Source organism: Zonotrichia leucophrys, chromosome 1, assembly GCF_028769735.1.
Source record: "Zonotrichia leucophrys gambelii isolate GWCS_2022_RI chromosome 1, RI_Zleu_2.0, whole genome shotgun sequence".
In the NCBI taxonomy this organism is placed as follows: domain Eukaryota; kingdom Metazoa; phylum Chordata; class Aves; order Passeriformes; family Passerellidae; genus Zonotrichia; species Zonotrichia leucophrys.
The window spans coordinates 80,316,991-80,341,327 of NC_088169.1; the positions used below are offsets into that span (position 1 = coordinate 80,316,991).

The 24,337-nt window shown below is 42.1% G+C and overlaps 1 protein-coding gene across 4 annotated transcripts in view; it reads right to left on the reverse strand.

The window, feature by feature from the left end:
• FAT3 (FAT atypical cadherin 3) overlaps positions 1 to 24,337 on the reverse strand; it is a 399,599-nt gene that overhangs the window by 209,246 nt on the left and 166,016 nt on the right. For all 4 annotated transcript variants that reach the window (XM_064719072.1, XM_064719053.1, XM_064719062.1 and 1 more), the window contains one exon: positions 6,894 to 7,208. In XM_064719072.1, coding sequence (XP_064575142.1) covers positions 6,894 to 7,208 — 315 coding nt within the window. The remainder of the gene's footprint in view (positions 1 to 6,893; positions 7,209 to 24,337) is intronic.

The following is a 24,337-nucleotide window of genomic DNA, read 5'->3' on the forward strand; positions in this document are numbered from 1 at the left end:
AGCTAAGCTGATAGGTGAAGTTACTTCTGAATAGGCAGAAGATACGCTCTGCTGATGTTTGTAACAATAATAAATGATTGATGTAATGCACAACAACGTTGATTCATGAGATCAGTGGCAAAACTGTTGCTGTTCCAGAATTGGGGCTGGGACAGGAAAGAAGGGAGCTGCCTGGTTACTGGGCAGCAACTTCTTCCATCAGAAAAAAACTTTGTCCCACTGGCCCTTGCCATGCTTATGCCCTTCAGACTTAAGTCCCTACTGAAGCAAACAGGGAGTTCAGATTAAAAACTGGTACTGCATTAAGTGAGGACACAATTGCCCAGTTAAGGCAACGGGAATACTCTTTAAACTTACTGTGAAAGAGGGCTAAAGAAGTCATCATGGGCATCTAAAGAAAGGTTTAAATTTCTATAAGCCGAGTATAAATCTGCTGATTACAAAGAAATTGCATTTATAAGAAATATTGTATCTTTAAATGTCATTTTAAAAGAGGCACTTGATACCAGAGAGATCCAGCAATCTCAACCATATTCAGTGCTTCATGAATAAAAACCCACTGCCAGCAGAAATCAGGTCTGTTCAAGAGAAATGATAAAAATGGATTTATTTTTTTATTAATAGCAGCATTACTGTAGCTGCAGCTGAGGTGGCATAGCTCACACCTTTATCCTCTTCACAGATAACATACACAGATTGTGAAGGAAATCGCTGCCAGGGAGGAAGGGAGGAGGGAAGAGACATGCTGGCTGAGCCCAAATTTTGTCATTTTCAGTGGAATTAGTGGTCTGGCCATTAGACAATACTTACTTAGTCTAAAATTCTTTTATACTTTTCTTCATCCTACTAGAAGCGATGCTTCACTTTTTTTTTCTTTTTTTTTTTGTGTGCCTATGAATACATGGCTGTGAATTCATGTCTATTAATGCCAATATGCCTGAAAAATCAATAGCTTGCATTTCCAGAGAATATCTGATCCCCAAACTGTCTACTATTCTAGAGGCATCACATAAGGCAAGAAAATACTTCCACTTACCAAGAAAAAAGAAAAACCATGAGGTGAGGTGACTCAAAGACAAAAGATGAGTTTGTGTCCCTGCCATGCTGCAGTTCAGGATCTAATTGAAAATTTCCTCTGGGGAATAAACATGCCATGGCAAGCAGATGGACTTGATTTATGTCCTTCTCCCTAATTTTTTCATGTCCTCCTTTTTCTTAATTATTATTATTATTATTGTTATTATGACAAACTCCTTAACGCAGTAACTTTGTCTAATATGCTGTACAGTGCCTAGCACACTTATAGGTCCCACTGTGATTAAGCACTCAACTCAAACATCCACGGTCCTTTGATTTTCCAGCTGTTAACCCTGGGCTCAAACCACTGGATATATGGTGTCTAGTAAAGAATAAGCATGCCAAAGGAGAAATTAAAGCTTTTAAAATGCTCCAAAGCTCCATTTTTAACAGTGAGTACATAACAAAGAAGTCATTAAAAGCCACACTTTTAAATAATAGAGAAGTGAAAGCAAAGAAAGTAGATCATTTAGCGTGTGTTGAGACAACATAAATTACAGAGGATGGAAGCCAGCTTATGTAGTAGGGGAATTACATTATAAAATTCTGTATTAGTCATGGTCACACATCAGTGATGGATATATCAGGCTGGACTCTGCAACTGCTGGTGAACTCAGCATTTGTAAAAACAGCGTTAAAGAGTATGCAGGGAAAGGGAGACCAATTCCTCAAATTCACCATTAATTGGAGAGCCCCACAATCAATGTTTTTCGCCCCTGCAAGGTCCCCTCTGCTCTTCAACAGGGCAAGGACACTTACAGGCTCAATAGCATTGAGCTATTCATGCTATGACATGATCTGCAGAGCTGATTTTCATCACACACATGAGATGCCAAAAACAGCTCCATGGCCAACACACATGAGGGAGACATCCTTCAGGAGGAGCACCCAGTGGGAGGGAGCTGACCTGCAATGCCATCAAAATCCAAAGTACATTTTCTGGACATGGCACTTGGTGCTACAGTCTAGTTGAGGTGTTAGGGCATAGGTTGAACTTGATGAAGTTAGAGGTCTCTGCCAACCTCATTGTTCTGTGATTGTATGATTTCTGGGCTGAAAAGAGGCACTGGGTACTCAGCATCTGTACTGCTGGCAGCCATCAGGATGTGGAGCAGAAGCAAACCAGTGGATTTGTCCCAGTCTGTGAGAGCAAAGACGTGTGGGGATTTCTCAGGACACGCCAAAGAAAAGCAGCTATAAAAATCAGGATGCATGACAGGAGGGTGAAGCACAGTTTTAGTATGGCAGAGCAAACGTGGCTTTCAGACCCAGCAGGATTCTACGCCAGCTGGCTTTGTGAGTGCAAAAGAAAGCAAAGCCCAGCCTGCTGAGAAGAGGAGCATTCGTACCAATTAAATTCTGACATTCACTAACCCCGCATTAGCTTATATAAATATTAATACTACTTCAGTGTGAAAATATCCAGAGTCTTTCCAAATCTAGGTGCAGATGTGACAGTTCAGAGACAGCTTCCAGAGGCAGAGTGTTGCTGCTCTGCAAAGATGTACTGACCTACATGCACTATTTCTAAACCTACAAGTGCATCCTGCCTTAACCACTGCAGCAAATACTATTTCAGGGGTGCCAGGGGTCTGCCTCTGTTTAAATGGTGCCAGCAAAAGGCTAAGCAAGGTGTAAGCAGATTTTCCAGACACATAAGAATAATTTTAGAGTAAATTAATTGAGAAGAATGTGCACAAGAGTGAAATTTGGTCTGCTGGCGTGTTAGTCAAAGAATCTCTTAAGTAATCTACATCAGACTGAAGAAAAGCTTATTGGGTTTGTTCAAAATACGTTAACAATAAACAAAGTAATGCAATGGTTTGAATTAAAATTCATTTTTTCCAGAGCGCAGAAACATAATAAATCAACGCAGTAAATTACCCCTGTGCTGTGGAATTAACACCCATATACATGAAACAGAAGTAAGAATTTACAGCTCTGATCAATCAGTTTTTTTATTAACTCCATCTTCTGTTTTATTTACCTTCCTGCACATGCCCCTCACCCAGGAGTGACTCGGCTTGGGCTGAATGTGGCGCTCCTGGGAGCAGGTCAGCCCAGCAGCCCTGCCATCCTCCCCATCTCACACCACCCACAAAGGAGCACAGCCCCGTGACCCTGTGCTCTGACAAAGCAACCCTAAGCCCTCCCGAGCACAAAAGTCAAGCTATGAGGAAAAGGCCTGGCTCTCCCAGCAGCCACATCAGGGTTTTGGCTGACTTGCAGCTGCTGAAGATGCTGGGCTCCAGGAATGCCTCCCTTGCTGCTGTGTGTATACACAGCTGGGAAACAAATGCCCAGGGGAATGCCCTTCCCTGTAGTCATGTAACCCCTAGAGTCACCTCAACTTTTTGAAAAACACGTTTCCTACTCCCCTCACAAAACTGGGCTTTTGCAATATATTCCTCCTGCCCACTGTAAAGGAAAACCCCATCTTCCTCTCTTGGACCTGCTACACTCAGCCTGCAGTGGCCACCAGTTAGCAGAACAAGGCTGTCTTGTTCTCCAGTGTAAATGATTTATGGTTTCACACGTGCTCATGTGCTTCATTATTCACTTAGTGCTTGTACCTCTGAATATCAGCTCACAAGATAAAAGTGCGTACCAAGGCGCAAACTGATGCTTGGCTGTATTTCAATAAAAATATCAAGGTGAGAAAAAAAAAGGCCTTCATGGGAGGTTGCCCACACTGCCTTTCCACTCCTGACACACATGGGTGGGCTGCTCATGTTCCTGTCCTCTTCCCTGGAGCACCCATATAAACCCAAGCCCAGAGTGGAGGGCCCTTGCCACTTGTGCCCCCACAGCAGAGTCAGCCCCCAGTAAGAATATGCCCAGGGTGACTTCAGTGCCCAAATCTTGCTATCAGTGGCTTTTTAGCAGCTCCTCATTCCTGCAGGAGCAATTCTTCATCTCTCTAAAACCCACAGAGCAAACAGCAGGTAATAATTCTGAAAAGTCTGAAGCCTGCCTTCAAAGAGATCCAAAGGCACGCGATACATTTGCAGTTGGACTGCCTAAAATAGCCACCACGAGCTGTGCCAGTCTATAAAAATGTAGGAAGTGACAACTTGTCTATTAAGAGGTTTCTCCTATCTACAGATAAGGCATACAAGGAGTAATGTTGCTTCTGCTATCCAGATAATCAATCATGAGTGTAAGAATTGGCTGCAATTATGATCCTGAATTAGAACCAGGAACAAAACCTGGACTCCCTGTGTCTCTGCTGGATCAGACATGTAGTGGTCCATGTGCCTCCAGAAACCTGCCCGACTTGCATGAGCTACAAGGCAGCTGAAAGTGAGCTCCAGAGTAAGGCAAACACGGTCACTGCTGACCTCCAAAGATAACTGAGAACATCCCTATGCTCCAGCAAACTCCCCATCTCTTCTGTCGCTTCCCACCAAAAGATGTAAAAAATGCAGGATGCTGCCCTCATGTTGACTCTCAGCAGTGGATTACTCACAGGAGTGAGATGCCAGTTTGCTGGCAGTGTTGAAACTTCCCAAGTGACACAGAAAATAAAAGATCCCCTTTCTCAAATGACTGCTCTCTCCCAACAGCAGGAGCATGCTCATTCAGCCCACGTATACAGCAATCGCAGCATATTTGGGTTCACATTAAACCTTTTCATCTTGATTATACAGCATGCTGTCGCATTTAGGGCTGCTGTGCAACGCTCTACGTGACTTACTGCTGTGCTGAATCCCAGCAAGAGCAGGGGGCTGGCAGGCTACGAACCTCTCCTGTGTGTGCACAAGTCTCCTGTACAAAACAACTGGAGTGTAAATTACAGTCTTAGAGAAAACCAGTGCACTGCAGGGAGACGGCTGAAAGGAGCCTTGTCAGAGACCCCCAGGGACACTCTCTAGGAAAACCCATTATGCTTTTATTTCTCGGACATCAGCATCCCATCAGGAGAAAGGCTTCTGATGTGAAGGCCTGGTGCTCCCCTTTGGGAAAGGGATCTCTGCACACACACTCTCTGTCAGCCTCATCGTTTTCAAAACAAACTCCAAGAGGCCACCTCACCCAGCTCTCACTGCTCTGCATTTGGCACTGAATTGGATAGAAAAGGGATGATTTATCCTCTCTATAACAAATCACAGCCAGTTAGTAGCAAGGATGCCCACTGAGTGTAAGGGGGGCCCTTTGGGAGTTGCCCAAGCAGCAAAGTTACTCATCCTGAAGCCTTTAAGCTCTCAGACAGCAATTTCCACAGCGCAAATGAAGATTAACCACTGTCAGTGTTAACTGTGACAATAAGATCTCACTGTTAGGGGAAAGTGTCCTGCCTGCTCTGCAGAGGGACAAAGAGCCAACCCACAGGGTGTGCCACCAGGCCAGGGTGCTGCAGGACTGCCACATGCCCTGCTCCAGTCCTTGTCACAGGCTCACCCTGTGATAAGCAGGGCTGTGCTGAGCAGATTGCTCTGCGGGAGGAGCTGATGGAAGGGAAGCACAAGCATTAAACACTGTGAGTCCTAACTCTGCTACTTTGCCCAGATGGGATTTATGGGGTGGGGAGGGGGAGAAGGGATGCAGATGGAAGAGCATCTTCGGCCATTCCAAGTGTTAAAAATAAGTGAGATATGCGCCTTAGGGCTCAGCAGATTGAACACAGTGATTATATATTCTCCATAATTCTTCACCTGGGATTATGCCTGAGAAGATCCTGACCTCTTCTTATGCCACATATTGCAATAGGAATGCCCAACCAAATGTTGAAAGCCTATTTAGTGAACATCATTTCCATACACAAAATTAAAAATGCTCCCTCGCATATCTATTCCTTCTAGTTTTTTAGCTGTTTAGAAATCTGCAGGATATAAATAAACTTAAATAAAAAATCAAAACCCCAGAACAAAACTAGGAGCACGAAAAGAAGCGGGAGCACTGTGTGAATTGTGTGAAAACTGAACTACCTTCATAAAGATCAGCATATTGCTCTGAAAGATCCCCTCGACTCTCTAGCTCCAGATCATGCTGGAGGGTCCCCAGAAGCCCAGTGAGTGAGAAAAGCTGGGTACATGCAGGAATGAGGAATACCAGCTGCCAGGCACAGGTGGGCACCCGGCAGGTGCCCACCCATCCAAGACCTCAGGCTACATCTCCTGGGGCAATTTCTTCATCATCCTCATTCAGCAAAGGCACCTGGGGTACAGATATGTGCACAGCTGCTCTGCATGGGTGCCATGCCCCCCTGCCAGCTAACAACAGTATTTTAACTCAAAACAATCGCCATCTCTGCCATGCTGCACCCACAGGCTACATCCCCAGCACTTATAAATCAATGCAAACACATGGATTTTTTTTTTTTTTTAAAGGCCAGAGGGATGTTTAGGTCACCTAAACTGTCTTTTTGTGTAAAACAAGCTGTAGAATTAAATCCACCTACTTGAACGTGGAGCCTGATTACATGTGCTGGCCAGCCATCATGTCACTCACTCCAGTGGTGCTACACCAGCTAATAAGGAGTGAAACAGTGCTCTGTAACCTGCAACAGCTTGAATCTGCTTCCTAGCACGGCTCTGCAGACTCAGGGCAGCAAAGTCTCATCCCTGCAGACGCAGGGAAGAGGCAACAGCCAGCAGTGATTCGGTGACCCAGCACATCTGCAGCACATCATCTGCCAGCGCCTTCACACACCGATGCAAAGCAGAATGCTTCAGTCACATACAAGATGCTTTAGACACAGAAGCCACCAGAAAACAGAGGTTTGGAAAGCAAACCAGTGCACCCTGAAGGGGTGAAAGCAAATAAATATGTAAATTGCATTCTCCCACTGCCTTGAGGCAACAGGGTTTTGTTACCTGTTTTGGAGTTGATTACAAAGAAGTTCTGGGGATTTCCACTTGTAATCCGGTAAGTCAGCTTTTCATTAGTGCTGGAGTCAGGGTCCTGGGCTTGGATCTGAATGACAGATACATCCTTTGGGGAGTTTTCCATGATGACTGGGTAATAGATAGGCTCAGAGGTGAGAGGGGCATTGTCATTCACGTCCTCCACTTCAATGTAGACTTCAATAGTAGTGTAGAGTGGGACAACACCATGATCAGTCGCGTACACCGTCAACCAGTAGGACTTGGTTGTCTCCCGGTCAAGAATATCTGCTGTGTAGATAACTCCTGTAGAAGAACAGCAAGGAGAGGATGTCACAAATAGGATCAATAAGACATCACATCTATTTTCATGTGACTGTAATACAGAGTTCAGCATATAACAAAGGCTCCACCCATAGAAAAATTCAAGTTGTCCAACAAATGAAAACAGAAGTCTGAGCGCAGGAATTGTTTTGTGAACTCAGCTCAACAACTCAATCCCTTGTTCCAACAAATTGAGAGGGAGGGAAGGTAAAAGGATGGCTCTTCATAAATGCCCTAATGCCACAGCCATTTCTTTGCTAGAACTGCAGCTGGCAGAGTAACAGAAGAAACATGATTGTTTTCTGCTTTGTGATGCAAACTTGTATAAACTTTGGTAGGGAGGGATACAACCACTGACAATGAATTGCACAAAAAAAAAAAAAAAGTGGCTTTTCTTTTCTAGTTCCTGCCTGCACTCTTGCTAAAGAAGAAAACCTAGGAGGCAATTTAAAATAAATCCATCCAAGTTCAGAAAATAGGCAGTAAATTTAAAACTGAGCTCACTCATTGCACAATGCCAAAATCCTGGATAACAAGCAATCAAAAGCTCCCACAGTAGCCCTTAGACAATGAATATAACAAATATATTTCTATCCTCTTTTATCACAGAGGAAGGAAAGGCTTGGCCACTTTACCTACTGGTGTAAGAAAACAACAGTTACTTTTCCACCTGGTCCTAAGAAACAAAAGAGAAAGTCTGTCTGTGTATAAGGAGATGAAAAGGTTCTTGATATACGTGTCACAGAAGTGGTGAGGAAGGGCATTTTCTTATTTTGATGCTGGTGTGATTCTGGCTCAGAGCCACAGGGAGGGATTGAATCACCAGCCCTGTGCCTGAACTGTCCTGGCACGAAGGGCTTCCACCCACCTCATTTCTGCCTGAAGTGCTTTAAAAATCCATCTTCCTCCTGACATGAACACTTGGTTTGTGTCTGGTTGGAACCAGATGACCCTCCAGGTCCCTTCTAAACCAAGTCATTCTCTGATTCTGTGATAAAGCAGAAATTCTGCCACTCTAACACTTGCTTGTATTGGCATAGTCCAAACCTTTAGTGGCTTAAGCACTGACCATGAGTGCAGAGAGGACCAAATACACCAGTACCACACACAACATCACACCAGCATCAAAACAAGCAAATGCAATTCCTCACCATTTCTATGACACATGTATCAAGAACATGTTCACCTCCTAATACAGCATTATTAAATCTTGAGAGGCACACTAATGCAGTGGATCTCAAGCTTAAGGAATACTCAAATGGACTGTTTGCAAACCACCAAATCATGTCATTAGTAGATGGCAAATGATGGAGAAATTGCAGGGCAAAACAGGAACACAAGAAACCTGAATTCAGTCTCAGATGTGTTTGATGCTATTTAGAACGAAATAACCAGTTAATCATTGAGGACAGAGCTGCTCTAAGGTCAGGACTAATAAAAGATATGAGTGTCTTTTTGGTTTTGGGGTTTTTTAAGGATCCGACTGCACTGTTTCCATGACAGTGCAGCCTCTAAGCTTCAAGTCTTATAAAAGTTATCAAGGTAGCACAAAACCCAACCACACAGTCACAGAGATGCCACATGCTCTTGCCTTATAAGATATATATATTTTTTTAATACTACAATTTTTTTTCAAGTTTTGGATTTTATTTAAAAATCTCTTTTAATGCTAGTTTGAACTTACAAGTATACTCCTAACATTTGATCAGCCATATAATAGAGGGAGGGGAAAGGAGCAGCACTGATTCTGGTCATGTGTGGGTTTAGGTCATTTCATAGTAACATCAGATCCATGTCCTTCTCACTCAGGCATATTATTCACCCGTCCTAGATGAGCAGGGCAGCACTGGAGGACAAAAACAGAGTGTATTCTAAATATTCTTGTTGGCATCAGCCTGTGCTATGTAATGAGTTTCTGTAGAAACATAGGTGAAATATATGGTGAACTGTGATGAAAAAAGCCTGCAAGTCCAGAAGAGAAATTGCACTGCTAGAATGAGAAGTGCCCATAACAACCCATAGAAATAAATAAAATAAATCCACATAGGAAATAATAAAAAAAAAAAGGATGAATATTAGTGATACTAGAGATGATGATTTATTCAGAAGACAAGAAGAATTATTTTACATCTTTGAACAAAATTTGAAATAAATAAGGTTCTCCCCTAGTGAGAGCACAGAAGGTTTTAGCAGATTAACCTATGTTTATGAAGCTGAATTTCACTGATACTGAGGTGATAATAAATCTATCTTCTGAGTCATTCCTTCATTTTATAACTCCTGGCAACAGTTCACTTTTCATTTCTGTATTTCAGAAGGGAAGGATCATTGAACAAGCATTAGCTACTGCCAACAAGTCTGCTACACTGGTTCTTACTTCTACTTTTGATTTATTAAAAGGTCCCAGATACAATTAATTCCTTTTCCTCAATAAGTCTTGTCGTTTCACCTGTCAACACCACACAGTAGCTTGATGAATAAGAAGACTTTTGTTCACTTTCAGGTTTTCCACATGGAAATCCTTTCATCATTCTGGGAATACTTTCTACCATGCTCTTCAACGTTCTGTACAAAATACCTCCTTGCTGTACACCCATATATAGATATAAAGGTAGTACCCACAAGAATACACAAGCTGCCCAAATATTTAATGGATTACTCCACACAGGTGTGGATGACATTCTTCCAGAGGAATGTCAAATGCCAGCTTCACATGAGGTGTTAACCCTTGAGAGTAATGATGATATTTGGTCATCAGCACTACTTTTTCATCACTATGGGATGAATGCAAAGTGGCTGACAGAGCTGAGATCAGGAGCTGCAAAATATTCCCTGGGCAGTCCACAGATAGGCTCTCACTCACTTCAGTTGAGAGAAAGGAGGGGAATATCCTTGGATAAAATCACAATAAATTCATAAACACATCACTTACTTCAAAGCTCATATATATTAACAGGTAATATCTCCTGCTATTATAGGAGCAGAAAGAGGGACAGGCCTTTGGGCACAGCTCTAAGGGCTTTTCTTGGATGGGTTTTTGTGGTGCACTCTTACAGCTGCTTGCCAATTAGAAGATAAATGTGAACAAAGTAATGATGCCTGAACTAAAAAAATCAAGAAGAAACAACTGCAGAAATCATGAAAATTTCATGAGGACTAAAACCCAAAAAGTTCCAAGATTTTGCAGACACATTTCTGAACAAGACAGATAAAACAGATGTTCTCATCCACTGGGATGCTAGACCATGAAGGCACCACAGAGTGTTTTTACATGAGACAGCTGAAATCCAAGCACACATCTGTGAGCCAGCTCTTTATGTCACCCTCAGCTGGATTTTGCAGTATCCCTGGAGGCCTGGAGCCAGCACTACCTGAGGCCCCAGGCAGCCTCAGAAATAAAGCCAGCCAACAATCCAAAGAGCAGTGCCACTAATATGCTTGCCACTGCTCTCCTCCAAGTACATATGCCCCACGCAATTTGCCAACCACCACGTGCATTACAAACACTGTAAGTGAAAAATAACAACAGAGTGCATTAGTTGCTGAATAAAATCCTCAGCACATTTATAATGTAAATTAAGTGCAGCCCTTGGGCTCGGCAATGTGCCAGCAATGTGAAGGTTGTGTGCTTGTTTCTCTTTAAGGCTTGTTTTCCCTCCTTCCCTGAGAAATAATGGGATAATAATGTTTTCTGTACTGTTCCTGCAATTGGACACAATGAGACATAGCATTATGAAGGACGAAGGTTAAAAAAAAAAAAGAAACTACTAAAGAGGATGAAGAATCGGGGTTTCCCTTTTTCTTCTCCCACTGATTTGCTGTACATCTGTCACCAGACCACTTCAAATGATGCGGTCCACCCAAAAAATATCTGAAAGTCATGTATTTACTATCACGATGAGAAACCTGAGAGGCTCTTAAAACAAAAAGGGATCAGAGAAAAGCATTATTTCTTTCATCGCCTCGTTTTTGCCCCCTGTTTGTTTACTTTACATATTTGACAGTACTGTGTATATAGGTAGTGTGATGGATGGACCTGCCACAGCTCTTAAGGAGAATGTTTACTGGAGCTGTCAGCTTGGCTGTTTACATAGGTGCCCATCGCCATGGATATCTGCTACACACATACGTTCCTCCTAAAAGTCAGATCATCCTTCATGAATACCCTCAATAGCACAAACATTGAAAGGAGTTCAATTCTGTTTAGTTTTTTCAAGGCAAGATTAAAAGACAACTTGGTGGTCTGTAAGAAGCTGTGCATGGAAAAGTCAAAAGAGAGTAACAAAGCTCTTTAATCTAGCTGAGAAAAGCAAACTGAGGTCTGATGGCTGGAAGTCAACGGCAGAAAAAGGAGAGTGCAAATATTCAACAAGGAGGATATCCAGCAGGAGCAACTGTTTGTCAGGGACAGGCCAGAATCTCCCATCATCTGGCACCTTGGTACTGAGACAAGACAATAGAACCTATTCTTCTACCCAAGTTATTGGCTGAGCTGCAGAAACTAATACAGAATGTGATTTTGCTGAGTGGCTCAGTAGCCCATGTTGCAAAAGTTGCCACTAGAAGTAGCCATGCATTCAGTAAACGATGAACAAGATATGGGGAAAGAAGACTGACTATGAAGTATCTGCTACTCTTCCAAAAACTACCACACAGAAACGCCACATAAAAACACTTAGTTCTCTCCTTTTCAAAATATTGCAGTAGTTTTGTAGGGACACATATTGCATCAATTATCAATTGAGAAGAGTCTCAGTGACACAAGATGTTGCTTATTTTCCTCAACCCTTTTCAGGAGTCTGAGCTAATTGCACAAATGTGCATCTCAGACTGGGAAATCAGGAAAGGTTAGATAAGGTGAATGGCCCCCTTATTTTCAGAGCGTGGTCCGGGAGCAGCTGTAGAGGCGGGGAGGAGGGATGGGAGGCAGCAAAGGCAGAACATGCCCTCATCACAAGCTGCAGCACAGGATGGAAGTGACACCACACTAACACAATCCCAGACACTCCCAGCTACCAGAGTGCAACATGCCCATTCCTACCCAAACCAATTCCTTGCTAGTACAAATGCAAGGTTTAGTGGTTAAAGTCACTATAAAAATACATAACCTTCAGGGTGACTGAAGCGCTAAGGGTACCACATGCACCTTCCTGACTCCAGACTCAGGATACCAGCAAACTGCCTCCATAGGCCCAAGAGCCACATCAGTTTCTGCCATGAAATGCTAGAAAAAAATATTTCCAGAGCCCCCATCTGCCTCTCCCTCCTCCAGCTTCCAAACAAAGGGGCTCAGTGCAAACCAGCTACAAAGCAGAATGTGGTTTGTCCCCAAATTAAAATGACAGAAATTAGGCCGTCGGGAATGCCGACTAACAGTGAAGTACTCAGGGCTGTTACAGCCCTCAAAGGAAGAAAGAGAAAAATCACTGATTCCAAAATGCTACTAATTATTCATGATCCTTTATCAAAGACTCTGTGAGTCTCCTGGAAGTAAACACAACACCTTGATTGTCACTGAGCTGTCAGCCAAAGGTCCTCGTTTACATTGCCTTGCTGGGAAAGAAGCAATAAATAAAAGTAGCTTGAGAAGAAAACAGTTGCATAATGAATTTTTAAAATTTTTTTTCTGTCTAAAATACAGAGGGGGAAGAAAAAATTTACCTACCTCATCCGGCTGCACCAAGGTGAAGACTTTATATTCACCTACCCATGCTCCTACCCCCAAGATCTGGCTGGATCCCCCCATCACACATCAGCACACACTGGAGCCACGGAAAGATTTGTGAGCGCAAATGCAAATGTCAGAGCTAATTCAGATTCCTTGCATTGAGCAGAGATATGATTTTTGAAGGACACTTAGTGGAGAGCTATTGTAAGCAGGAAAAGTTTAAAAAATGTTGCAAGCCCATTATTCATCAAACCAGTGAATGTAAAATCAACCAGAATGTCATGATTTGCAGACAGGAATTTCACACCCAATCAAGGGAGAATATGTATGATTTCAAGAAAACTAACATTATACCTAACTGATTGTTTGGGGTTTTTTTATTTAGGTCCTTCACACAGAACAGTTCTGTGTGCATGAAAGCAGAGTGCATACATCTTTTGGGAGATATTTTATTCATTAAAGGGTAAATTGTAAATATAACCCAAAGGATTAAACAGTTTTAGCATAAGAAAGACATGAACCCGAGCGCCAGTGCCATACCGATTCAGCACACTGGGGCCACCGAAGCCAGTGGGAATCAGAATGAACCACAGATTATATTGACCCCTTTTTAAAGCCTTCTCAAGCCATAAATAACCAGGGTCAGTTCTGCATACGGGCAGTGGTGGTATCACATCAGCCACAAACTCAAGCGGAGCATGAAGGAGACCTATCGTTCATCCCCCCCCGGCTCGCAGCCGGCAGCTTGGAAAACCTGCCTCCTTTCTCTGGTGATTAAACGCAATTCCAAGGCCTTCATTTACGGCCCCCCACTGAGCAAAGTGTGCCCTCCTGTTTTTACTTTATTGCACAAATTTTGTAGGCTTTACTGCATATTAAAACACAAACTCAATTCCTATTGAAGCAAGAAGAAAAATCTCCGCTGACTTAAATGGAGATTAGATCATGCCCAGGAACGAGTCCAAAAGCAATATTAACTTTGTGAGGCTATACATACCTACAACTTCCTAATATTCTTATGTCTGGTTGAAATACAAAACATATTTCATAAACAGCTCTTGTTAGATAAGGAAAGGCAGGTTACATTCCTGTCAAGGGCTTAACTTCTGATTTTCTCTTTTTTACTGATGTTTTGAATGTACAAATTTACTGTAACCTCAAAGTGCAGTTTCTGTGGTGAATATCACATCTGAGTTCCCAGAGCATTAAAAGAGACTTAGAAAGCCAATCCTCAGCAACGTTATTTCCAACACTGAATTAGTCTGCACATAAACCTTTTACCATGATATTACAGATGATATCATGACCATCACAACCAGCCAGAATCATCACAAGGACATTCACTGTGTCAATAAATGCAATATATCTGCATTCAATAGATGAGTAGGTAAATAATATACACTTTACAACTCAGGCTGGACCCAACATGCTACCATGTGTTTCAGAGGCAAGTTCAAGTTGCTGGCTCCTCCCAAAGGAGGGAGCACTGTGAGCAGAGCACCAGCACACAGAGGGGCTGTAAACCACTGATACTCAGAGAGGAAACCACCAGCAGGCAACGCTTTAGATCAAACACAACCAGCTGGACTGAAATCCAGCTCAGGTACATTGGGAAACTCCCAAATTTTAACAGCCGGAGCTGATGGTCTTTTCCAACCTTAATGAATCTGCGAGTCTTCTGACCTCTGAGGTGCTGGTCCAGCCCCGGTTAGGGAGGGATACTCATGTGACTTAAATGCAAAGTGCAGCTGCAGTTGTGTTCTGTCAGGGCCATTAAATCAGGTACAGCCCATCAGCACAGCTTAAACTGGCAGGACCTCAACACCAGGCTGGGAATGGTGTCCTGGCCGAGCAGGAATTCTGGCCAGCCCTGCCTCAGGCTGCAAAACATAAAAGTAACGTAATTTACTACAGGTAGAGGGGACATTAACAAACTAAAAGCAATAGTCAAGTGTAGGTCTGGCCACTGCCCTCTCAAACAAAAATAATTCTTTTTAAAGGTATTTTATTTTTTCAGTATTCATATATGAACACATTAATATTTATGAAGACATTAGTATAAATACATATATATAGGAGCAATGTGATTCCAAGGGTGAATGTTGCATACTGAACTGGCAGTGCCACCCATTATAAGGACTGAGTTTTCTCTGGAGTCCTGTCACATCCAGGTGTCCCAAGGCTGACACCAGGGTTGGGGGACTGCTGCCACAAGGGCAAACTTCCCAGTGAAGCAGCATTTTAACAGCACTGAAACAGAGGCACATCTCAGATTAGGTGCTTGACCTTCCAGGCTATTTATATTTTGAGTTTTGAGGAGAGTTTCTTCCCTCTTTACCTTGAAATTACTTAAATTCAATGCTGAGTTCCTTTGCTTGCTTTATTTGAGGCCAAGGGGGAGGCTTACAACCTCACATCAAAATGAGCTATCACTTAAATACGACATCTTCAAGGTCACTTACACATCAATTTCAGAGCAATTTTCCAAACATATCATCAAGACACTGAACCAGAGGCTTAGTCAAATAAATTCTCTATCTTCTTCCACTTATGAATTAAATGAAATAAGATGTGCCAACATTTTTACCTGACTAGGCTTTATTACCATTTTTGTGTGTTCCATCACATCCCTCTACTTATTTTAAGAAATATCCATATTCATCTTGCTTTAATATCTTTTGCTTGGGGAAAAATTATTTAAAAAAAATCTTATATGGATGAACAAAAATTACAGCATGGACAACTCTGGAACAAACTGCCTTCAAAAGCACAAATATAGGAAAGAAACCGCTCATTTATGAATAACCTCTATCAAAGCTTAACACACTCCATCACTGCCAGACAATGCAATAAAACTCAGCAATAAAATCAGGCTGAGGAGTCATGAAGCCCCACTGAAGACTAAACTGCTGCCACGTCCCATTCTATACCTGCGCCAAGTGCTTGATAACAACAGGGCAAACCATGATGCTGCTCTGACAAAAGGGATTTCTTGCCACCCTGCATGGCTTGAGCCATACTGTTCAACTTTTAGGAATCTGAGTTGCTACTGGCATCCCTTAGTGTGGTAGATGCACCTTTCCCTTTGGTCTCAGAAGCACAGCAAAATACAATGCCAGTGCACGGAGTGAACTTTGTGCTATTCCCTGGATATGCACAGACTCAACTTGTCAGCCAAATGGGCAAGAAAAACAAACAAAAAGCACAATTTTGTGGCTGTAGCAGATGTAATGTAAAATTCAGATATCTCAAACTTTCACAAAACCTTGCAGGAAGAACTACTGTAGGAATACATTCTTATTGTATTTCAGAAAAACAACAGTTGATGGTGTAATTTCACTCTACTGACCAAGCCCCATTTTTTTTCTTTTTTTTTTTTTTTTAAGCAGTTGTGGGTACAGCATTTCTAGCCACACATGAATTCCATACAACTCTCTTCATTATTATAGCCTCTCTGTATGTATTTTTCCCCCTGGATCTGATTTTACCTACTGCAAATGACAACTTCTGCCCTATTTTCTGAGCACTTCTGGAATTTCCAAACCCTTGCATGCCTTGTGCCCACCTCCGCAGCCTTCCCAACGAAACCAAATGTGGCAATGGCACCAGCAGAAATCCTCACCAAGGATGAAAGCTATTAATTCTCAATAATAATCTGTTTCAATGGGGGCATTTTTTCTCAAAGGTTCTGGCTAATGCCCAGAGTAACCCAGATTTTTCACACATCCTCTTTAGTAGATTAATAAAGAGATCAAAGTCCGACCCATGTGTCCTCTGCCTGCAGGACTGGGAAGCTATTTTAAAAAGAAGGGTTTGCTCCTGGTTATTTTAGAAATAAGATCATAAGTGCAGCAAAGTTGAAGCAGAAAGAAAAGATGGAGAAAAAAGGCAAAGCATGCTCAAAAGGATTCTGATGAAAGTCCTGGCAAGGGACTTCTGTACCAGATCCTCTTCCTTTACAGAAAGATCTGCATCTTTTGTAGTCCCTGCAGTGCAAGACATTGCTTTGGGAGCCCTTGTGCAAAATCTGTGCCAATCTGCTTCAGGTGTTTTGCAGCAGTAGTGATGGAGGAGGAGGGAAGCAGGGGCAGCTCTGCAGGGAGCCTGGTGCTGGGGAAGGCTGCCCTGGAGAGCAAGTAATCCTGCATTCCAAGCAGTGCCAGCCCAGGGTGGCTGGCCAGAGCTGACAAGGAGATATTGGGATATTCCAGCTAGAAAATGCCTTTCCCTTTTCAGTTAAATATATTATACTGAAATCAGAGTATGTATATTTTACTGGAAAAAGAATAATTTTCCCACTCACTCCCCTGCTCTTCTTACTTGTTTCTCTTGGCCCAAAGCAAAAGAGCAACCCTATGAAAAAGTAACATTACTCTGGAATCTGCCTTTATCTCTCTATCCAAACATTAACCCAGAGAAGCAGTCAAAAAAGGAGAGAAAGAGTACCTCCCAAATAGCTTCACAGCCATGCTGCCCCTGAACATGAACAGAGCAGGAAAGAGGAGTGTGATGCACAAAGCCAGCACAGGAGCATCATTTAACCTGTCCATGTTTCCTTTCCGCAGACACACCACACACGGCTCTGGAGTCTGTTTTACAAAGCATGTAAAAAAAAATTGGAGAAGATGAATAAAAAAAGGCTCCAAAAACAGTCTGAGGAGCTGAGACAATGATTTATAGTAAGGGAGTCTAGGATTTCAATCTGCAAAGCTTATTAAAAAGAAGATGAAGAGGCAACTTGATTAGAAAAATCCATGTAAGGTTCATGGGGAAATATTACTGGGAAGCAAAGGGCTCTTTAATCTAACAAAATAAGGTGGAGCGACTTCTAATGATTGGAAACTGAAGCCAGGAAAAATAAAATTAGCAATCAGCTTGATGCTCTTTATTTTTATTTTTTTTTAAGCAGATGATTAATTCCTGGAATAATCTCAGACATCTGCAAATGAGAGCTACAAACTGTTGAGGGAAAAATATTTCACAGCAAATATATGCTATGGTATAGTTAGAAAAGGATCATTTAGTAAAGATGTATAAAAGTAATATAGAATAGACAGAGATATAAAAGGGATGAGACCAAATTATCTGATTTTTTTTCTTGTTTTAAGCACTACAGATCTGCTAACAATGTCCAGCTGTTTTCTCCAAGGAGCTTGGTAAAGAAGAATTTCACTTGTGATGCTGGGCTGCTGCACTGCTCCCTGTTGGGATGCCCAACATCCAATGGTCATTTTATGCTGTCCCAACAGCTTCATTGCCAGCACCACAATGGGGAGAAAACACATTTAATTTCACTATATCATCCTGGTTTTGTGTACCAGGCACCAAGGTACTCCACGGTAAGCATGTCAAAAAAAAAAAAAAAAAAAAAAGTGACTTGTTTTGGATCAGTACTACAGCTTTAAATTGCCCAGAAGTAAAGCATTTCAGTTTTTCTTAAGCATGCTTTTAGGTGTACTCTAGCCTCCCTTCTCTAGAGAGGCTGAGCAGGAGACTCACTGCCTTTCATCCTTCTTACCCAGAGCATGTAAAAACACCTCAAGCTGCTGCCTCTGCCCTGGGCAGAAGTTTCAGTGACTGCAGCAGAAAAATATTCAAGAGGGTTGCCTGGAGGCCAAAATTTTGTTCAGATCACCTGCTGACATTGAGAACATTAGGAGCATTTCTTTTGTTTGCTTCAGAAAGGACAAGAGATCCATCTCCCTTGTTGAACATACACAAACTCTCTCTGGTAGCATTTCTAAGAACAAGAATGGTTCCAACACCCCAGACCTTTTACACGAATGGGAACTCAACCTCCACAAAGCAGTCCTCATGAGGTACCTTCTGCAGAGATGCTGAACATCTGCAGGGAAACCACACTAACATGATGTCTTCACTCACAATGTCATTCTGGATTTAACTAAGTTAAATACTAAGCCATGTAAGTATTAACTTAGCATTAACTAGTTTAATACTAATCCACAAGCCCCTGTGGGTAGCTGGTAACTGATAGCTGAAAAGCTGATACCCACCAAATCATACCAAAACCCACCTTCCTTAAAAGTTTGTGGGGTTTTTTGGGGTTTTCTTTAATGTTCTTATTTTGTGTGAAGATGGCATGATGACCTCTCAACTCTCCTGAAGCTCCTTTTCTCATTTCCTAGTAACTACCCCACCAGCATTTACCTTTCACCAAAAACTCCCATCAGTCTTCAAAGGCCTCTCACAATTAAGCTGGCTCTCTCTTAGTATCGAATAAAGATCTACAAAAATTGCCAAGTGAAGCATCCCTGATGCTTCTAAGTGTCTTTCTAATAATAAAGTCTTAGAGACAGCTACAAGCTTTGTATGGAAGGCACCTCACCCACAGCCCTATCTGTGACTGCAAAAAGTGAATTAAGTAGGATACATTTCCATGCTGGATTTTTTCCAAATCCCCTTGAGCAACCTCACAGTACCTCCACAGGAAAAACTGCACATGATCACTGAGATAGTCAGAAGTTTAATTTTCTACCTTTCATACAGGAAATGGAGCAGCAGCTATAACATCAAACCTAGCACAGACCCTGCACAAGCAGACCATAATTACACTTCTGTTTCACTCTCCATACTCGGTGTGGTAATAAATCAAAGGTTCAAAGAGTATATGGGAATATGACAGAGTATACTGGTGGTAAGCACCAGTTTTTTAATCTTGGAGAAGCACTAGTCTTATAATTATCTTAAAAAACCTTCCACAGGTAGGATATTCTTCTTTGGAGAAGGAAACAGAAGGGAGAAGAAAGCTGAGATACACAAGGGACTGTGGCAAATGAGAGCCATACACTAAAAACTTTGACTCAGACAACTCTATCGTGATTACTGACTGGGAACAGTGCCAGTGACTCTGTGGGTGCTTCCTTTTGGCTGAAGAGAGAGAAGCAAATAGATGTGCTCTGGCTGCTGCACTCAAAAGGATAACCTTTCCTGTAAGACATAAAGGTCAGCCCTTATGCCACTAGAGTCTTCTGAAGTCATGACACTTCCTACCAGCTTTACCTGTTCGCAGTTCCAGGAGATGTTTTGGCTCTACTCACATCACCGGGAAGCAAAGTGGGCAGCCTGGCACTAAAGGGGTGCTGAGACTTCAGCATCCACCCAGATGTTCCCTTGCTATTCAGGACAAGGCTCAGATGCAGTCTGTAGGAGTTAGCATTGCCTTCCCCAGGGAGTGCATATATACATGCACATCAACTGCAGCAGCTCAATTTTAAAGTGTTTTATGATGAGACGAACTAAGGTCCCTAAAGAGACAAGGCAAGTGAGCATCCTGATAAAGTAAATAATGAAATGTTCCAGTACCAATATACACTGTGTGATCCCTTGGGGGAAACCACAAGCATGAGCCCTAATGAAATCAGACACAGAAAATAAGGACTTTGCTGTGGACACAACACTTACGTGCTCATTATGCACTGCAGCGACTTCTATCACTTTATCAAACTTAATCATCATGATGAAATGTTGTATATATGTAGAGACAGGTACGATATGTATAAAAATGCATGTACATACACACTCACAGACATATATATTTCAAAAGAAAAGGATGAAAAGGAAAGGTGATTTATTTTCTTTTCTGTAAATGACCAGACATAAATGCATAGGATGCTTTCTCCGCATGGATTGCCTTGCAAATCTAGCACTGTATGCAGTTAAATATATCATTGTAAGAGTTCATAAACAGTTAGCATCTGAATCTGATTTGTGAGTATTTCAGCTTTAAAAATATACTTGTATATTATGCTTTAAGTTCTTAAACATTCAGTAATACCAGTGTGGGCTTTTGCCTAGGGCTAATTGATAGGCCGCACTTACGAAAAGTCTATTTGTCTATTTACACACCATTCTGAAATGGAGATTATATTTTCACTGTTTGAAATGCATCAGTTTGAGGAAATCATAAAATAGAATGTAATTATTTATTCATAATGCAACTTTGCTGACTGCGAAAGCAATAAACCCTATCAAACAAAACTGAGGAAATTATCCCTGATCCAAGAGAGGAAGCATGGTTCCCTCTAATTGAGTTTCCTTTGCTCTTATCTTCTCAAGATCCCTTAGATTGTTTTCCAATTTTCATTTCCATTTCTTCCATTAAATGCTTCTAACCCATGACCTCCATTTACTGCCATCCATTTATCTTCCATTCTTAATTGAGATGCAGCATGTCCACTTGTCCAGCACTGAACACTAAAACTCTGACAGCACACTTGATAGGTGCTGGCTTCCTCAGGAAAGCTTACTTGGGAAAGTGCAGTTCAAGACTTGATTCTTGAACAGGTAAATCTGTTCCATTAAACTTGAGTTTACCTTATAAACATACTGTGGTGAGGACCAAAACCCCAATAAAAATAATAATATCTTTGGTTTCATTTGCCTTTACTGCTACAGGATGGAATTATATTTGTCTTGACCCTGGGAAGGTACAGCATAACAGGGCCAATGGGAAGCAAATATATAAAGCAGCTTTCAGCAGTCAGTCATTTTTTTACTTTCAGTTTCAAATGTGATGGTTTGCAATCAAACTCTCTCCCTCAAGACCCAGTGTACAGGAATTTTTGAAGGATGGCATTCTTTAGAAAATGGTTAAACTTTATACAACATCACTTCAGGAGGTCTTGACAAACAATAATAAACTACCAGTAGCCAGGTGCTTCTGCACCTGCTTAATGGAGGGGTAAGCCCAGCATTAGTCAGAAATACAACACAAAGTGAAGAGTAAAGCTCCAGCTACCAAGCAGTCACCATAATCTCACAGAGCACTGCTAAGCTAAAGCACGAGAGAACCAAACAGCCATATCTTAAGCCTCTTGGAGCAGTAAAGTAAAATTAATACAGCACCCCAGGCTACTATTAAATTGTAAAATGTAAGAAAACATACTATGGTCAGGCATTCAACCTCTCAAAATAAATAGATGAATCACTTCGTACTTATTCTAAACGATTTAATGTTTGCACCAGTGATACTGAGTAAAACAAAAATTCACTGAGATCCTGAAGGCGAACAAGAGGAAAATTTGTCATTCAAAACCTCATATCAGGAAAGCTCCATAGTCAAAATGCCCGAGTGGAACACACTCTTTCTTCATACTCCAGGGGTGCGAGTAAGAGCCTGAGTAAGAGATGTGGGACTCCAGGCGGCTCTTCAAAACTCAGTTTATTGTATCTAAGACCTTACAGCAGTCCAGGGTCATGGGTGACAGAGCCTGGGCCTACAGCTGTCAGTTCCAGCTGCAGGCAGGCCTGAAGACCCTTTAGTTTAGATTACATTATATACTTTACTCTGCTGAGCATATTAATACAGAAGAACCAATCTATACCTTAACTTTTACCTATAGCCTATCATAATGACTATAATTTATATTACTATTCTCCAATCACTTTAAGTTAGTATGTTACAGTTTAAGCTAGAAGTTGTTTTTCGGTTTTCTTGCAGTGGAAAATTCTGAGACCTTTTTTCCACTTGCAACATCGGCAGTCTTGTTTGCCTGTGGTATCTTTTTACTTGGTAAAAACATCATCTTGTTTGAGGTGGGTTTATCCTTTGCTCTAAGCCATAAAAACCCCTTCTAACTAACATACCCTTTGCCTTCTTAGTTATCCAGTAAGACTGGCTCAGCAAACCTTTTCCTCTATATCAAAACTCGCTTCCATCTCTATTTCATTCTCAGGTTCTACATTCAGAGATCTTTCTGCCAAGCATACATATCTGTGAGACTTTCTTGTCAAGCTTTCATCTTTCCCAACAGGTGTGAACTGCAAATGGTGCTGACATAGCCAGACGTCCTTAATTCCAGGTCAATGCTTGGCACTGACAGACTGGTACCAGTGCCAGTCATGCCAGGACAGGGTAACTGGACAGCACTAGGCTGGCTGTGCCCAAAGGCTGCCCAGCAGCAGCACTGCCATGCTGCTGCATGAGTGAGTGCCAGGCATCTCCCCAGACATTCCCAGGGTCAATCCAGAGTTGAAAAGGAGAGATTACAGCATTTCAAGGAATGTCTAGAAGTAGCTAAGGGCAAGAAATATGGGCTGCTCTTACTATTTGAAAGAAGATGACAGCCAAACTTCTCCGTTTTGCAGTAGAGTCTTCCCAAACAGAACCGAGGAGTACTTTGCTATGTACAGGTGCCATTTCCACACAGAATAACAATCAGGTATCTGTATGGCTCCCAGCTGAGCAGAATATTAAACTTTATATTACAGCCATTTATAAGATACACACTATGCTGGAATTACTGCTGCTGTCTCCTTGTACCTGGATGTTTGATGGCCACAATGAATCCTACCTCAAGCTATGTCACCCACTGCCTGTATGCCCAAAGTGACACCCAAAAGCTTATGTCTGAATAGCTGCTGTCACAGGAACAAGCTGCCTGGATTGATCTCTGGAATTGCTAACTGGAACTGTGACCATGCCACTGAAAGGCAGCACAGACTTTCCTTTAATCTCAATTTGTAATGCCAAGAGGAACTGTGGTATCAAGGTTTCTGATCCCGAATGCTGCCAGAGAAGGTCCTGGGAAGACACAAAAGCATTACTCTGGCTGGTCAGCAAGTTTTAAGCAATGCACTGTGGCATGCAAACCAAGCTCTGAAGCCCTTCCTTGCAAGGGACTTGAAGGCACAACCTGGAAGTAAAGCAGAGGCAGAGAATGAGGAGAGACTGGAGATGTTCACTGCAGAAGGAACCACTTTGAGGATGAGAGGGGAAGCAGCAATGCTACTGCAATGACATTGGCATTCCCAGCATGAGCGTGCCTCCACTCACTCACTACCAACAAGCATCTGGTGCCACCTAATTAAAACACCAGTTCCAGGACGTGACATCCAGCATCATGAATCAAATGAAACATCTGCTAATTCTTACAACAGCCAGACAAAACAAGCCTAAAAAAGGCAATACAAACACGCACACACATTACTAACTTTGGCACTGACATCCCGACTGAACATAAGAACCGTATAAAATTCCCACATTATTAACCAGTGCATCTTCAGTTTAACTGACTGACTGTGCAAATTTACTACAACACATGTTCAGCTGCTCAATGGGCAAAAGTGGATCAAGTTTTACAAAGTGGGCAAACACGCCTCACTGCACAGCACTGCTCTGTGGAGGGGAAGCCTCCCTCGAGCTCACGCAGTCTGATGGTGCAGGCTATTAACTCAGGTGATTAAAGGACTGGGGACTGCAGAAATCTCAATACATGGATGGCCTATTGTAGCACAGTGCAGAGAATGTTTTCCCCAGTGACAAACAGATGCTTCGTTTTTATTTCTGCTATAAATAATTCCGGGGGTTTTTAATAGGTATACATAATCAGGCATTTACATGGTTTCCAGCAGAGAAGCAATATTAAGCTACTACATTACAACCATTCATATACTGAACACAATGCTGAAATTACTTTTTATT